At 49.4% G+C, this 15,046-nt stretch overlaps 1 protein-coding gene across 1 annotated transcript; it reads right to left on the bottom strand.

Moving 5' to 3' along the window:
• Positions 1–225: 225 nt before the first annotated feature.
• fstl1b (follistatin-like 1b) lies at positions 226–14,867 on the bottom strand. Its single transcript, XM_029136458.3, has 11 exons — positions 14,714–14,867; positions 14,534–14,590; positions 6,360–6,461; positions 6,105–6,234; positions 4,946–4,978; positions 4,576–4,706; positions 3,672–3,790; positions 3,280–3,392; positions 2,618–2,728; positions 2,419–2,513; positions 226–1,745 (listed from the first exon to the last, which is right to left on the bottom strand). Exons 2-11 carry the CDS (start codon positions 14,588–14,590, stop codon positions 1,704–1,706), a joined length of 933 nt encoding a protein of 310 aa, XP_028992291.1. The 5' UTR covers positions 14,714–14,867; the 3' UTR covers positions 226–1,703.
• Positions 14,868–15,046: the final 179 nt, after the last annotated feature.

A 15,046-nucleotide genomic window follows, 5' to 3' on the forward strand; every position in this document is an offset into this window, starting at 1 on the left:
CTAATGTAATCAAGGGCAACAAAAGAGAGGCTGAATTAAATGATTAAATGAATGAAATACTCCCAAAGTCTTTAACTAAGACAAAGACATGTTTTGTTCCTTGAGGGAATAACTTCCACTACTGGTTTTCTAGTGTTTCTCTTAAAGTGCAAGGCTCCTTGTACACACCTTTTAGTCATTAATTGGCATTTAATAGATGGGAACACAAACACTCTTAAACACAACCAAAGCGACAAACCTTTATTGTGGTGTATGGGCTTTATTGGCATGAGTACATTTTCCTTACAGTCTCTGAGCCTTTAATGGAATATAAAGATCTAACTTGAACCTATGAACCTAGTAATGCAACATTCACACAGACATTTATCAAGGACGGGACGGCAAAGCAAAAGAAGCTAAGCTTCAGCAAAGCACACTCATTCCTGCTATGTCATGCGGCATGAAAGCCTAGATGTGCAGGTAAAGGTAGAGGCCTGTAGTTTACTGCTCGCGGGTTTAAGGCACTGATTTGTATTTTCAAACCTCAGTTCCCTACAGGATTTTAACAAACAACGGCATTGAAATCAAATAAATCAAAACTACTCTCAGCAACACACACAAAGCAAACACACACACAGCCACACACACACACAGCCACACACACACACACACACACACACACACACACACACACACACACACACACACACACACACACACACACACACACGCATATGCATCTGCATCTGCTGAGAGATGCGACTAACCTACGTTAGCTGACAGTGAGGCTAGTCCTTCTGTTAGAGTGATTTTGAAAGCACAGGTATAGTGTTGTTGCTGGGTCCAGAGTAATGTTTTACCTGGAGAATTCAGTACATCATTCAAACACTTCATTAAGACTTTGGTTTCATTTTTCCCCGTGCTATGTTCACACAAGGTCTCACCTGGGTGCCGTTGTGCTGCTCCACGCTCAAAGCTGGACCATGGTGTCGCCAAAAAGTGAAAACAGACAGAAAATTGTCTCAAAACATCTGAGACCTGTATGAGCATGTCATGGGGAGTAGATGAGTTCTGACTCAGTCCAGTAGCATACTGTACATTGAAGCTTTTTTGCAGAATATTTTTGCAAACTTATTACTTTACTACTAAAAGAAAGCAAGAAAGAAAGGCTAAGTGCCTTGGTCAAGTAGTGGCCTACTGTGGTTCTAAATGGCAACAAAAGTCTAAATCAATAGCAGATTTCTCCTCTTATCCTGGTTCTTCAACCAACCAACTGTAAAATCCGAGGGTGTAGAGAAATATGCTGCACCATGTGTCAAGTAGTCAGCTTCCACTGTGCCTCAGCAGTTTCTTATTTAAACAGCTTTCCAACGGTCCAACCTAACAGTGACTTCCACGTCCCAAGATAGTATCGACTCGACAGTTGGTTTCACAATAGTTGTAAAAATAGGATTGTAGTAAAATACGGCCCCAGAGCTATTGTAGAGGCACAGTAACACAATCAAATATGACAGTACAGAACAAAAAGGGATCCTAGAAACCTCTTTGCTAGGCCCTGGATCTAACAAACATAAACACAAATAATTAAACAATGTAAAAAAACGTATAATAATTAACATAGCAATGAAACATGAACAAGTGAGTTTAAGAACAACACATGGCCGTTGTGTAAATCAAGTATGGAAGAAGGTGATGGCGCCTCCTCTCCTTCACTGCTTCCTTATTCAGGCCTCCTTTGTGCTGGCTTTCATCTTTTCAACTGTTTCCTACAGTTAATCAAAAAAAAGTCACTATTTAACATATAACATCAGTCATTTAGATGTTCACAGCAAGGCTCTCGTCATCGTACACCCAGCCAAACCCAGAGCTGATTTGTTTACAGCGGCATCGTAAGCTGCCCTTCTGGCGCATAGAGTACACGACCTTGCTGATTCAGCCGTGGCCTCGAGCCAGAATCTTCTACCTTGTGAACTTCATGCTCTCGTGTGTTTAGCGCCACAAAGCAAGAACACGAGAGCAGACGCGCCACGAGAATAGTAAAACTCTCTCGCTGTAGGTCAGTCAGATGCAGGACTGGGGTAGAAGCGCTTCTACACGGTTTATACTGATTGCTTAAGGAAACCATGGGATGTAATGACATCCAGGAGACGGAGATCCTGAAATAAAGTGGCAGTTGCTGCTGCAGATCCTGACACGTAGTCCCATTCCATCTATTGTTCCACAGCATATCATCGCAACTTGACATGACACTGAGTTTGCAGTTCTACTGTGTTATGGCAGTATCTAATGCAGCCTCGGGGTGGTTTTATTGATTAACTAGTAATTTGTAGTAAAACAATGTCGGTTTCTCGTGGCTACGTGAGCATGAGTCAAGCTTTGGTCAGACCGTTTGTCATAACTATTACATCAGTTTGAGGGGGTGAGATGGTGCAGACAGACCTGGTGCTTATTGAGCTCCGCCACGCGCAGGTTCCACTCCTCCTCAGTCATCTCCGCCCCGGCATCGGCTGAGTCATCCGCAGTCGCTGCTTTGTCTGAACACACACCAAAACAGTCAAGGTCGCGGCGAACGCGTACGCGGCACTCGTTACATAGCGTGTTGTCGCATCCGCAGGCCGCACACGGATGTTTGACTTACCAGCACAGGTCATGGCAGTGCAGACCCAGTTGCCACATGCACAAACACAGCGGTTACACTCCACCTGGGTCTCGGCTCCATCCTCGTACGTCTCATCCTCCAAGGCACACTCTGCAGAGCGTCACATGACAGACTATCAGGCCACGGCCACAGATAACGGACTGTAGCAGGAAGATAAGAGCGACATGGCTCGTCAGAATGCCACATCGCTCATCTATACTGTACGTTTATGTGAACCTTGGGTCAGAATGCAGACGTCAGGAAACCTTCAAAACCCTTGTTCAGCAGCATTTTGTTACTGATGTCAGGAAAGAACTAGATATTAAATCATACTGTACATGCTTAAATAAAGGGATTTATGATGATTGATTGATGACTTATGTAAGGCTGACACTTCTGTGTGTGTCCTTGACTCCTGTGGTGCTCTGGGGTTCAGTGCTCTCCAGATGTTCTCTGGGACTAAACCACACAATACCTCTGCTTCCTGTGAACTTTGACCCACACACATCGGACACGAGGCGGCGTCCACAAAACTCTGACTGCACCTCAAGCCATCCTCCAAAGAGCAGCGGTGTGAGGCTCACTCGTGACGCGTCAGAGTTGCTACACAGTGAGTTGTACGTATGTTACATAACGGCAAAAGGGCACGAACGGCGGCTCACTCTTCTCTGGTGGATTGAAGCCAGGTTTCAGGCAGTTGAGAAATTCGTCGAAGCTCAGCTTCCAGTCAGCATTCTCGTCGGAGAGCTCGATGAGGGCATCAACACAGAGGCTCCTGGAAAAAACACACACACACGCACACACTCTGTATAAACAACTATTACATCTGGCTTTTTATGCCACCTAGAGCAGGTGTTCATGCCAATGTGGGCTCCCAGCAGGGGGCCGTCACTGAGGTTTACTCTAAATCAGACAGGGACAGAGGCTGCAAGACTTAAAATAGCCCAGCACACAGATACAGCTCCATACGGACGGCATTACTACGGATGATGTTCATATAGCAGCAGTAACCGTGTCCCTATTACACACTCATCTTAGCTGTAAACACACCAACCTGAGCAGCTTGTTGCTCTCCTGGTCCGCGTACGACTGCAGCTCAACCACCGACTCGTTGTGCTGGATGAACTTGAGCAGCTCAGCAGAGTCCATCTGAGAATCCCCATTGTCGTACGACTGCAGAGCATAAACGGACGCAGGGACGGCACATTTCACAATGAAGGTTTATACGAGCAGAAACACACATTATGCAATCACTGTTTGCAGTTTATTTCAAGTTTGTGACCCTGCTCTGCAAATAGTACTATTAAAAGAATCATTGATATTTCTGAAAAACAGGTCACTATAGTCGGCCATTAACCAGCAGAGAGTAGAACAAGATATTACCTGTCGTCCTGTAACACTGACACTGGTCAAATTAATGTTTTAAAGTGGGCTGGAGCAAAAACACGAAAATTTAAACCTATGTATTAGTTGTTAGCAAAGATCTATATCTGAAGTTATGTTTATTGCTTATATTGATTTAACCCTAATTTGTGATTGTTTAACTAGTAAAGTCTCACATAATTATAATCTTCATTGTTATTTAGCTAATGGACTCATTAGGTGACTGTGGTGAAGTAAGGATGGATTGAAAACATGTTTTGATATTCATAAGAAAAGCCACTGTTTGAAACCACGTATTTGAAGAAGTGTTTCTCCTCTGTTTTATCAGTGTGCACAGTGTCGGCATCGGCCCATTCTTTTCCCACCCGAACCACAACCATCAGCTTTCAAAATGTCACTCACATGAATATTTCGACAGCTCAGGGTGTTTGAAGGACACACACACACACACACACACACACACACACACACACACACACACACACACACACACACACACACACACACACACACACACACACACACACACACACACACAGTGTGTGACACTGGTCCCACAGAGAGAAGAAACCCACCTTGAAGTATTTGAGCAGGATGTCAGAGAAATTGGATCCTTTCACAAACCAGCCATCTGGGACAATTTCTGTCTGCAGCCACTGGATGACACGGCTCCTCAGTTCATTGCGGTCGGCAGCATAACATACGACTGAAACAATTCCATAGGTCAGCAGCATTAATAAATAATCCAATCTATTGTTCCCGCGAATCTCCCCACACGTCAGCATTGTGCTTTCTGTTATGCTATGATGATGCTATTAGAATCAATAGCCAAAATCCTAATACACAAGAAATCCTAACATCATCTTGAACCACGTGACCAAGTAATGCTTACATGTGTCTATTAAAATATGCAACGTGAGTGCGCGTTGACGCAGCACAACTCACCTGGACTGGCAGCTGCCTGCTGGCTTTTCTTTTCTGAATGTGGGGAAAAAACATGACGTTTAAGGCGACAAACAGAATCAAACGTTTCATTTAAAACACTGGAGCTGATCTTCGCTGAGCACTCGGCCAAAGGTCAGTAAAAGGGACAACGGGATTATTTTCCTTGACTATGTTGGCACAGTTCAGATTGATGACCAGGTCAGCGGGGACACGTGTGTGTCATCAGCAGATGGGAGCTCTTCAAAGCCGACTTCAGATAAGACACTGACATTAGGGTAATAACAGATAAGTAAAGGCGAGCGGTGTGAATGTAAGTGTGGATTGGCCCCGCGTCGTTACGTATGCGTGGCCTTATACAGTCCACTATCAACTCGGTGACCTCCCATATCAGCTGCATGAATATGGGCTAGTTCAGAGATCACTTCTGATAGCTATTATCAGCACCAGGTGAGCCAGACGCTGTTCCACTTAGAGGGAGCTAAACCAGCGCGTGTGTCTCTCTCTCACACTTCACTTCTCACACGTCAATCTTTTTTTTTTTCAAACATAGCGCTGTTGGGCCCTCCTTCGTACTGTAACTAACCTATAGCTAACATGTTAGGGTTCAGAGCGGCAACAGAAGGAGATGCTTGGATTCTCAGCGTGTCAACTTATTTGGACGAAGCCCAAATAACAAAGTAATAATAAAACAGGACTTTAACATTTGAGTTTCAGTCCTTCTCATGGCAGCAGGACACTGTGTTCTGATCTCTGACAGGTTTTATATTATATGTGCTTGTAAACACTGACAGCCAGTGTCTTTATCAGTGGCATTTAATGTTATTCTGCACTGGCCACATTAATTCAGCAGCGTCAGGGCCTTGAATGTGTAATATAGGGCTCATTCGGCCAAAGGAGGAAGTGGAGAGGTTTCACCACACTCCTGCCGGGTCATGGTGGAGGCCCAACACTGGACCTTTGAAGCCTGTGCAGGTCCAGCATGTCCTCTTGACAAAGAGCTTCTAGGAATTAGAACATTTACAGCTCTTGATAAGAACGTCTTTGTAATTGGTCACGATAACCTCGCTGTGGTCTCGAACGCGCGTGGTGGTGTAAATGGGCCTGTAAACGCGTCCACAACACTGTGGTGAGATGCTGATGTGGTTCCGTGTGCTGTTACCCTGACAGTGTCCATCATGAGCCACCTGGATCTTCAAACCAGTCAGACAGGCATCCCTGTGCAGCTCACAGTGGTTTCTGTAGGTCTTAGCATTGCTGCCACACACGGACCTCTTGTGGGGTTTGCAGCTCTGGCATCCAAAACAAAGGGTACGATGAGCAGAGTGGAGAAATAGTGTCTGCATTCCCGTTGTGCACGTGGGAACCCTGTGTTTGTGGCAGCACACAGGTGACGTGGGACTGTTCAGGCGCTCACCTCTATGCAGAGACAGCTGGGCTCTCCCTTCTCACTGACCGCACACTCTCTGCCGGCTCCACAGAACACGTTGGCGCACACTTTGCTCTTGCTCTGCAGCTCCTGGAACAGTGAAAACACAGTGCCTTAACTCCCTAGGTTTGGTGGAACGAGCCTCTAGGTGGCGCTATACCACCAGCGTGATACATTGCTGACTTAATTACATTTTTTCACTCTGTACAAGCACAGAAGAGGGGATTTATTCTTAGAAATGTTCAGAGCTGCGGAACTGTTTATCACCGTGGGTGTTTTTGACTAATCTGATACGAAACGCTGATGTTTTGAAGCGATCGATGTAAAATAATTCCTCCGCCGCTTCAGTTTTAGGGCTGCTTTCCTCCTGTTATCCATGTGTCCACACCTTTTATGAAACACCGGTTGCCATGTCAACACACTGGGCTCCAGCAGCCGACAGCCGACCATGTCCACTTCAAAGGGAAGTGGCACAGTGAAGCCGCACCTCGCGTGAGCGCCGCCGGCATCTCTAGCATCAGATTAAAAGTCTGCTTCGTTCGCCTCATTCACTCTTTTCTCCGTTGATGATTCTCGCGCCTGCTTTTCTTTATCTTCCATTTGTTTGCTATGGTGTTGCCAAAAAAAAAAACGACCGACCTCCTGGCGCCGAGCAGAGCTGTTAGAGCTCCGACCCTCATTATCTTTCTCCTTGTTTGTGTGTGTGTGTGTGTGTGTGTGTGTGTGTGTTTGGGTTAGCATGTGTATACAGTGTGTTGCTACATCTGGAGTCTGAGCTGTGTTTTCCTTTGGGCCCATTCTCATGCTCTGGGAAATCTTTTCTCCCCCTTGCCTCTCTAGGCTCCCCCTCCTCCCCCTCTTAGCCGCTGTTTCCTGTAAGAGTCGGCCCTTTACGTTTGACTGCACGTGAGCTGGCTCGCAAGCTGCGCTCTCGGTGACTGCACCGTCTGGTATGTAGGGTAGAATTAGGGTGGAGGAGGGTAACACATAAATCCAGCTGTATTGGCCTTCACTCGCAGCTGATGGGGGGAGAGTTTGTAGGTTTCGCTTCATTCGTATGCATGATTTAAATACACAAACACACTTGCACTCCAAAGCTTAAGTCATGGAAAATCTTCAAAGTAATCCCTGTGGCCTTGAGCCTGCTGAACAATTCAGTTTAGACACAGATGGTGAAGAAGAAGCCTGTCGAAACCTGTGGAAACCTCCAATGAGAACATGAATACTATAACGGCTCCTCGGACCAGTCTGCTATAAAAGTGTCCATCTCTCTGAGCGGAACCAGCAGAAGATCCCTGACATTTAGTTAATGAATACAGAGACACAAGGTCCTTCTTTTCCTGTGGGTTCAAGTGGCCTGTTGCTATGGTGAGAACATGTACAAGCTCCTATTGAGCTGAGATCATAGGTGTCCATCAAACCAGACAAGTGAAAAGATAAAGTCTCATAATGAGATCAGAGTCGACTGTGTTGTCGGCGCAGAGGACGGACAACTTGACGGTGATGTCGCACAACCTCAGCAAACCAAGTGAAGCTGAATATTGGCTCTGTCTGTCTACCGGTACCTCCTGAGTCATAAGTCTGGAGCATCCCCTGTTGCCATCAACAAAACTGGGAAGACATCCTGCTCCATGCACCGTGGCTGAGAACAGGCCGCTACGTATTCATCTCCATTGACTTGGTATAAAGAATGAAAGCCACATGTGGAACAGCGAAAAAATCCACATACCAGCACCAGCACCAGCACCGCTGTGGCTGCAAACATGCAATACTGAGTCACAAACCAGCTGTGTTTGATCAGTAGGTCCGGTATTGATGTGATTAAATGATGCCTGTACTAAAGTATCGAAGAAATATTCAGGTTTACACACAACTACAGACAAACAAAGACTAATTTAGTCACAGACATTTTACAATCTCATCACTTCTACTCTTTCGGGTTAAATGATGAGTTTCAGGTTGGTCGTCCCATCTGCGCCTCGCGTGCGTGCGTGCGTGCGTTCACTTCAGCCTGTAATTTTCTCGTCCTGTCATCTCGTTCCCAGCGCCGTGCCCTTTTACGGCTGCGAGCGGCGAGGCCGGATCAGCCTCGCGAAGTGAGCGGCGAGAGCACCAACAAAGAAGAGGAGACTGTTACAGAAACATGCAGAAACAGCCACGAAGCACCGTGAAGACGATTCCGTCCCAACTCCTTCTCAAGCTTTTAAATTCTTCTCACTGATAAGGATGTGGCTATTATAACCTTCACACACACCAGCGAGTAAGTAAACAGCGGGGCATCTTATCTGCATCATCTGCAGGCTTCCTGTGGGTCCACGTCCTTTCACACACATACACCCTGAGCAGGGGAGCCCGGCCGCGCGTCACGCGCTCGCTTCGCGTTCTGCAGATGCACGTTTGTGCGCGTGGGCCCATCTCAGCAATGCGCCAGCGGCCGAGCGGGACAATCGATGCTCCTCTCCCGCGAGTGTCACTTTACAGTCGCCGCGGATCCGTCCCCACGCGATCCCTGCCCCTCATTAGCACAGGAAGCATTGATTTATAGATCGTAAACACGCGGATATGTCAACAGGGAGAGGCAGCACGGAGGAAGCTATTAAATAATTATTCAGCAATGTTATTCTGTAGCAATTAATATCAGTTTAATCAGTTTGACTGGTTTATCGGACGGTTCACTACAGAATCCTGCGGAGCATCTGTGCAGTAAATCCTTTTAAAATGGCCCTTGTTGTTTCTAAGACTGAGGCGTTGATTCTCTGCTACTGTTCGTTCAGGCTCGACTTTCCAGTGCGGTTAAACTGCGCTGCACTGAAAAACAGGTAAAAGGTGATTGAACATGAGACGCACCCGCGGCTCACGTTGGGTTGTTGTTGTAGATTTGGTGAAAGCGCAGCGGTGAGATGGCTCCTGAACACGCACAAAGGCGCGTTTCTACGGCTCTCCTTGCCCCAAGGTAGAGTCTGTCTGATGTGTGTTTCCATGAATACAATTAAACTATGTGAAAGCGAATATATTCCAACTGTGAGCAGGGAGATAAGCAATCAATGTTTTTATGCGGTGGAAATTATTCCACGTTACCCCAGAAAAAAAAAAAACGCCAATCCCGGTGTAGAAAAGAAAATCTAATTTATATATATGTGGTGAAAAGAAGCTGTCCCACATTTAAAATGACAAAAATTGTATTGTATTTTAATTCTAGCTCAGTATTTGTGGCTGATCGATGCTTAGCAGGAACAAACTGTAACTTCTGCCGTTGGAGTGAAATTTGAACGATTCTGAAGCAAAGGCACCGATGCTGTTTGTTCCCGACAGCGTCATCGTTCACACCGTGTTCTTTCACCACCACAACAGACACACAACTGACAGATGGACGGACAAATGCAGGCACAGCGTGGCAACGTCAGCCTCTCCCGCTCGAAACGCAGCCCAGCTTCTGGCCGGGCATGTTTTTAATTGGAAGAAGGTGAAATCATAGAGGACGAAGAGGGATATGAAGGGCGAGGAAGAGATGGAAGAGAGAGAGTGTGTGTGTGTGTGTGTGTGTGTGTGTGTGTGTGTGTGTGTGTGTGTGTGTGTGTGTGTGTGTGTGTGTGTGTGTGTGTGTGTGTGTGTGTGTGTGTGTGTGTGTGAGGGGGGGGGTGCATTCCTGCACTGTGCTGTGCCTCAGCTGGGGTCCGACAGAGTTCATCTCGGAGCCAAAATCTCCAGTATGTAGGTCAGGAAGGTGCCCCCGGCCCCCTCTCATTTCCTGCTTCTCCCATGTTGCCGCTCCAGCTCCACATTGTCCAACACTCTCCAGCCTCATGAGATATGGGCTCGTGCCAGCAGTGAAAAAGGCAGGGAGGCACCGCTCGCCTCCTTCTGCCCAACAGGCGCCTTCGCGCGTCTCCCTCCCACTGAGCAGCTTCCACCAGAAGAGCGCGTCGCTCGGCTGAGAACCAGCGACGCGCCGCACATTTAACTTTAACTACGGTTCCACTTTCTCTCTACAAGGGATTTATTCGAGCATGCGGCTAAATCCACCGCCCGGGGGGAGAAACATTACAGAGTGTCATCAAGTCTGGCTTTGAGTCATCACGGAAAGCTCCAGTGTTTGTCCTCAATAATTCACGCGCTCGCATTTCCAAACCCTCCTCCCTTGTTTCCCGTGTAAAACCATTCAGCTGTATCTTCATACATATCAAATCAGGTTTAGTTTCTACTCCACAGCCTCTCTCGAGAGAAGCACACATTGACTTCCCGGCGCGACCCCTCTGAGCTGATGTGTCTACTTTCGGGCGGATTTGTATCACGTTGATTTGCTGCTCCCTTGGAATAATGAGGCCAGAGCCGGTCGTGCGCGCGCTCGCTCCGTGGGTGGTCGCCGGGAGGTTGGACCCGCGGGAACAAAGGCACCCTGGGTAACGGCGGCCCGGCCTGTTCTTCTACCTCGCCGCCTCTTGTTCCATGCGAAAGGAATGCAGCACTGACGGGATGATGTCACCCCCCGTCTGCAGCCTCTGAGCGCACGCCCACCGGCCCAAGTGGAGCAGCTACACCCGCGCGCCAGTGACGACGGGAGGCGACAAAGGCGAGAGAGATGGAGGAGAGCGGGCGAGAGGACGGAGCGAAGCGCGGAGGATGGATGGAGGGTAATTAAGGAGGGAAAGCAAGGAGCGAACGGAGGAGGAGGAGGGAGAGGAGAAGCAGGAAATAAGTCACAATCTGGGCTGAGACACATCTGTTAGCAGTTAAAACGCCAGCGGAGGACATAAACGCTGGGAGCGCAGCACCGCCCCCGGCCTGACGCCCCCCCCCCCCCCCACCCCCGCGCCCTGCTGTCGCCGGGCTGGGACAACAATGTCCCCGTCCCCACCACCTGACTCGTGTCACTCCACCGCGGCCTTCCAGCGCCGCATTCCACCGGCGACGGCGCAAACGAGCGCATTATTCCCGACGCGTGTCCCATGACCGGCGAGCGTTCGGCGCTGGTTTTCCCCGCGCCCCACCCAGGCCCCGCTATGAGCGCTGGTCCCCGGCCAGGAATGGGGGGAGGAGGAGGGTCCATGTTAGGCTCAGGCCAGAGGAATGAGCTGCTGCCCTGCCCTCCTCTGCTGTATGAGGCCGGGGTTGGGGCCGATGTCTGGGGACGGAAAATGGCCCCTCACACACTGTGTGTGTATTGTGTGCAGCCACTTAGAGTCTGTTCTACTGCAAACCTGTGTTTCCACAACATACGACCCCAACTGAGACACAGACCAGGTCTCAGACCATAGTTTCAGGATAAATGTGAGCCAGCATGAGGACAGACACTTCTGCCTGGCTGATATTTCTGACAGAACCTATTGAACCCCCAGCGGCTCTGGATCAGTCCGTAAATATTTTCTTCCAGGATAATTTGAGGCCTGAGGTCTGTAAACCAAACGAAGTCTTTTTATTCCTGCTGGGTCTCACCCTCAGTGCCGCCGGGCACGGGTGGATCCCTGCGCAGGAGGACACGTTCCTGTCAGTTCGGCTCAGCGGAAACGTTGTGCCGTGGTTAAACGGACCCACCCTCGGAACGCAAACACGTTGTTAGCGCGTCTCGCTAATGGTGTGGACCCATGGCCTCTGGCTGCGAGCGGCAAAGCCTTCCGACCTGCACCGGCCGGGTCCGTTTGGAGAAGCGGCTCCGGCCTCTTTGCTGCATATTAGACATAATCATCACAGACTTCACTGCTGCTCCTTGTGTTTGCAGCGCCTCGGAGTCAGGGTGCTGCTAATGATAAGATAGCGGAGCAGCTGCTGGGCTAAACGAGGCCTCCTTTTGAGTTTAGCCAACGGTGAAGGGAACATGAAACACCGTGCGCCCCTCCTCCCTCATCCCCCCTCACTCCCCCGCTGTAATTGCATGATCGTGGCTTCATCTGCTCTCTGTTTTACATCATTCTCCCTCACCCTCTTCCACGGTCCCCGCGCAGTATCCATGGCTGGATGTGGAGCTACAGTAATTAGAGCAGGCGGATACAGACAGAGGACGCGGCGTCCCCTCATGTTCTCTCCACCTGGGCAGATATTTTTAGCCCACCTTGACTGAGAGAACAGGCATCAACATGGCAACATGGCCGAGCAGCCGGAGAGGCCTGAAGGGGGGGAGTCGGCCTCACCCTCGCCTCCCTCACCCCGGTGAACTGACATCTTATCTTGGTGGGCGGCCTCTCGCCTCACACGTGTGTCTTCCAGGACCCGGAGTCAACGCAGTTCATTTAATCAAGCGCCGTGTCAGCGGAAATGATGCAGGAAATGACACCAACGCAGCGCGCCATAAAACCAAATTAAACACCCTCCTCTGTCTAAACGCGCGCCCCCCGAGGGTGAAACCCCCGTGACTTTCACCCGCCCGCGTGTCGACCTTCTTTGCATATCAAGAACGAGCAACATAAACACTTCACTGGTGATTCGTATCTGGTTGCTGCTCACGACTCGCTCGGCGTCTCGGCTCCGCGCAACTTATCTTAAAATGCTGCCATTTTTCACCCCGGGGACTTAGTGTCCGGATTTTTAAAACATTAATTCACACAGAAACAATCCTGCTGTTTGCAGCTATTGTGCGCTGCATAGGCGAAAATCCAAATACCCGCCCTGGAGCCGCGCGAGGGCTCCGCTCCAACTTGTTGACCTCCGTCAGACAGAGTGCTTTGCAGCACAGGCCAACAGGCCGTGTGCTGTCAGGGTAAATACCTCAGGAGGGGAGATGCCTTGCTAATGGGTCCCCATTAACCACTGGGACACGCTCAGCAATCAGGCCTGTGTGCTTTGTCTTCACCCACAAACACGGAGACGCACAGAGTCACACGTCTCCCAGCGAGAAACGGGCCAGAACGACAGGACGGGCCGCGAGCGACGTGCTTTATGCTAATGGCCATCTGTGTGAAGTAATAAAGCCACTGGGCAGCAGACAATTAGTTTATCGTGTCCCTTTAGCAGTAAGTGTTGGAAAAAAATCGATCCTCTAATTAGACAAGAGGCACGCTGGACAAATGACAGGACGCCTGCCGGCTCCCTGTGATTTTTTTTTTCTCCCTTTGCAGCCGAGGAGTCAACACAGGTGTTGAACAGCTGTGTCCAGCGAGGCGAGGCCATCAGACGCCACCCGGTGTGTTTGTGTGCCTCAATAAATGAATCATGCGGCAAAATGTACTCGTCGGCACCCGCGGCGAGCAGCTGGTCAGTTGCGCTGAGCAGAGAAAGGAAAAGGCTAATACGCAGCACACTTCATGTATTTACAGGTGCCAGACAGCGGGAATATGTTGCCAGGCAACCGCTGGAGGCTCCAGGAAGCTGGATATCCTGAACATGTCTTTAGAAAAGGCCAAACCACGGCCGCTACACAAAAACAACCTGTTAATCAGTGCCCTTTGGAGGGGATTGTGTTACAGTGACACAGAATCAGAACGTTTCCTCCCGTCTTGTCCGGTTTTCTCACCCATCTGTTGCTAACGAACGCAAACACTCACATTCTCCCACAGAAAGCTGAGGAACTAATAAGCGCCGGCTTGTTTGCCTTTGACGTCCCTGCGTTCGGCCAGTGCACTCGCTGTCACAGCTGATTGCGCCTGTGTTTACTCAGCGGCACCATGGCCATAAGGTGAGCGTTGCCACCACGCACACAAACACAACGACCACCCACACCTCACACTCGCACACCACAGGGGCCATACACACCATACTCTGACTTCATTTTTAAAGGATGTGGTGGAGCGCTTAATGTTTAAACACACTCACCTGTAGCCACTGCCTGATTTCTGCAATGATTTGTAGGATTAAGTACTCTAAAACCTCCTCAAGTTGCAATTTAGCTTCACTGTGAGTCTCATTGTCTCAGTAATTAACCTCCTAATTGCGCAGAGTGCCAGTAATAGCTAATTGGCAGCTCTTAACAAGCAGCAGCCTCGTTCCCGTCCTGGAAACCCAGCTGTGAACGGCCCATTTCCTCACAGCACCGCGATGTCTCACGTAATAGACCCGACTGCGATCATTTCCAGATGTGCTCTCGCCGCCTCGGCTTCGTGAACAGAGCTGCCGACTGTTAACGCGACTCCAGCCTCGAGGAGAACCCGGTTCGCTACGACCATAAGGTAACACTGGAAAGGTCTAAATCAATAGAACATCGGGTGAAACTAGGATTCAAAAGCCAGGTTTACCTGCGCGTTGCAGAGAGCCGCGGCCAGCAGCAGGAGCACAGCCACACTTCGCAACATCTGGACGCGGAAAAGGAGAAAGTGAGGTTGAGTGAGGAGACAAAGAACGGCGGAGTTCCACATCTCCATCCGCTCCCACGCCAGTTTGTCCACTACTCGAACTTTTCCACGCGCCCACGTTACCGTTTTCTGAAGGCTGCTCCGCTCGGAGGTGGTGGTCTGTCGGGACGGAGTCGAGCGGGATACGGGCTTCGGAGAAATCTGAGGAGCGCTGAGGAATTCGTGCCAGTCCGACGGTTTCTCCTCCTCCTCTGTGCGCGCCGCGGCCAATGAAGAGCAGAGGAGGAGGAGGAGGAGGAGGAGGAGGAGAGGGAGCGCGTGCGGCGCGTAATGCGTGTGCGCAACCGTCTCCTCAAATTATGCGTTCATCCAAAAAGAGACTGTTAGCAGTAGATTCATCACCAGATACAACAGTTATTAAACCCTCAGCTGCTGGTTAAAATAAAGGTTAAGTCG

Source organism: Betta splendens, chromosome 21 (genome assembly GCF_900634795.4).
Source record: "Betta splendens chromosome 21, fBetSpl5.4, whole genome shotgun sequence".
Lineage (NCBI taxonomy): Eukaryota > Metazoa > Chordata > Actinopteri > Anabantiformes > Osphronemidae > Betta > Betta splendens.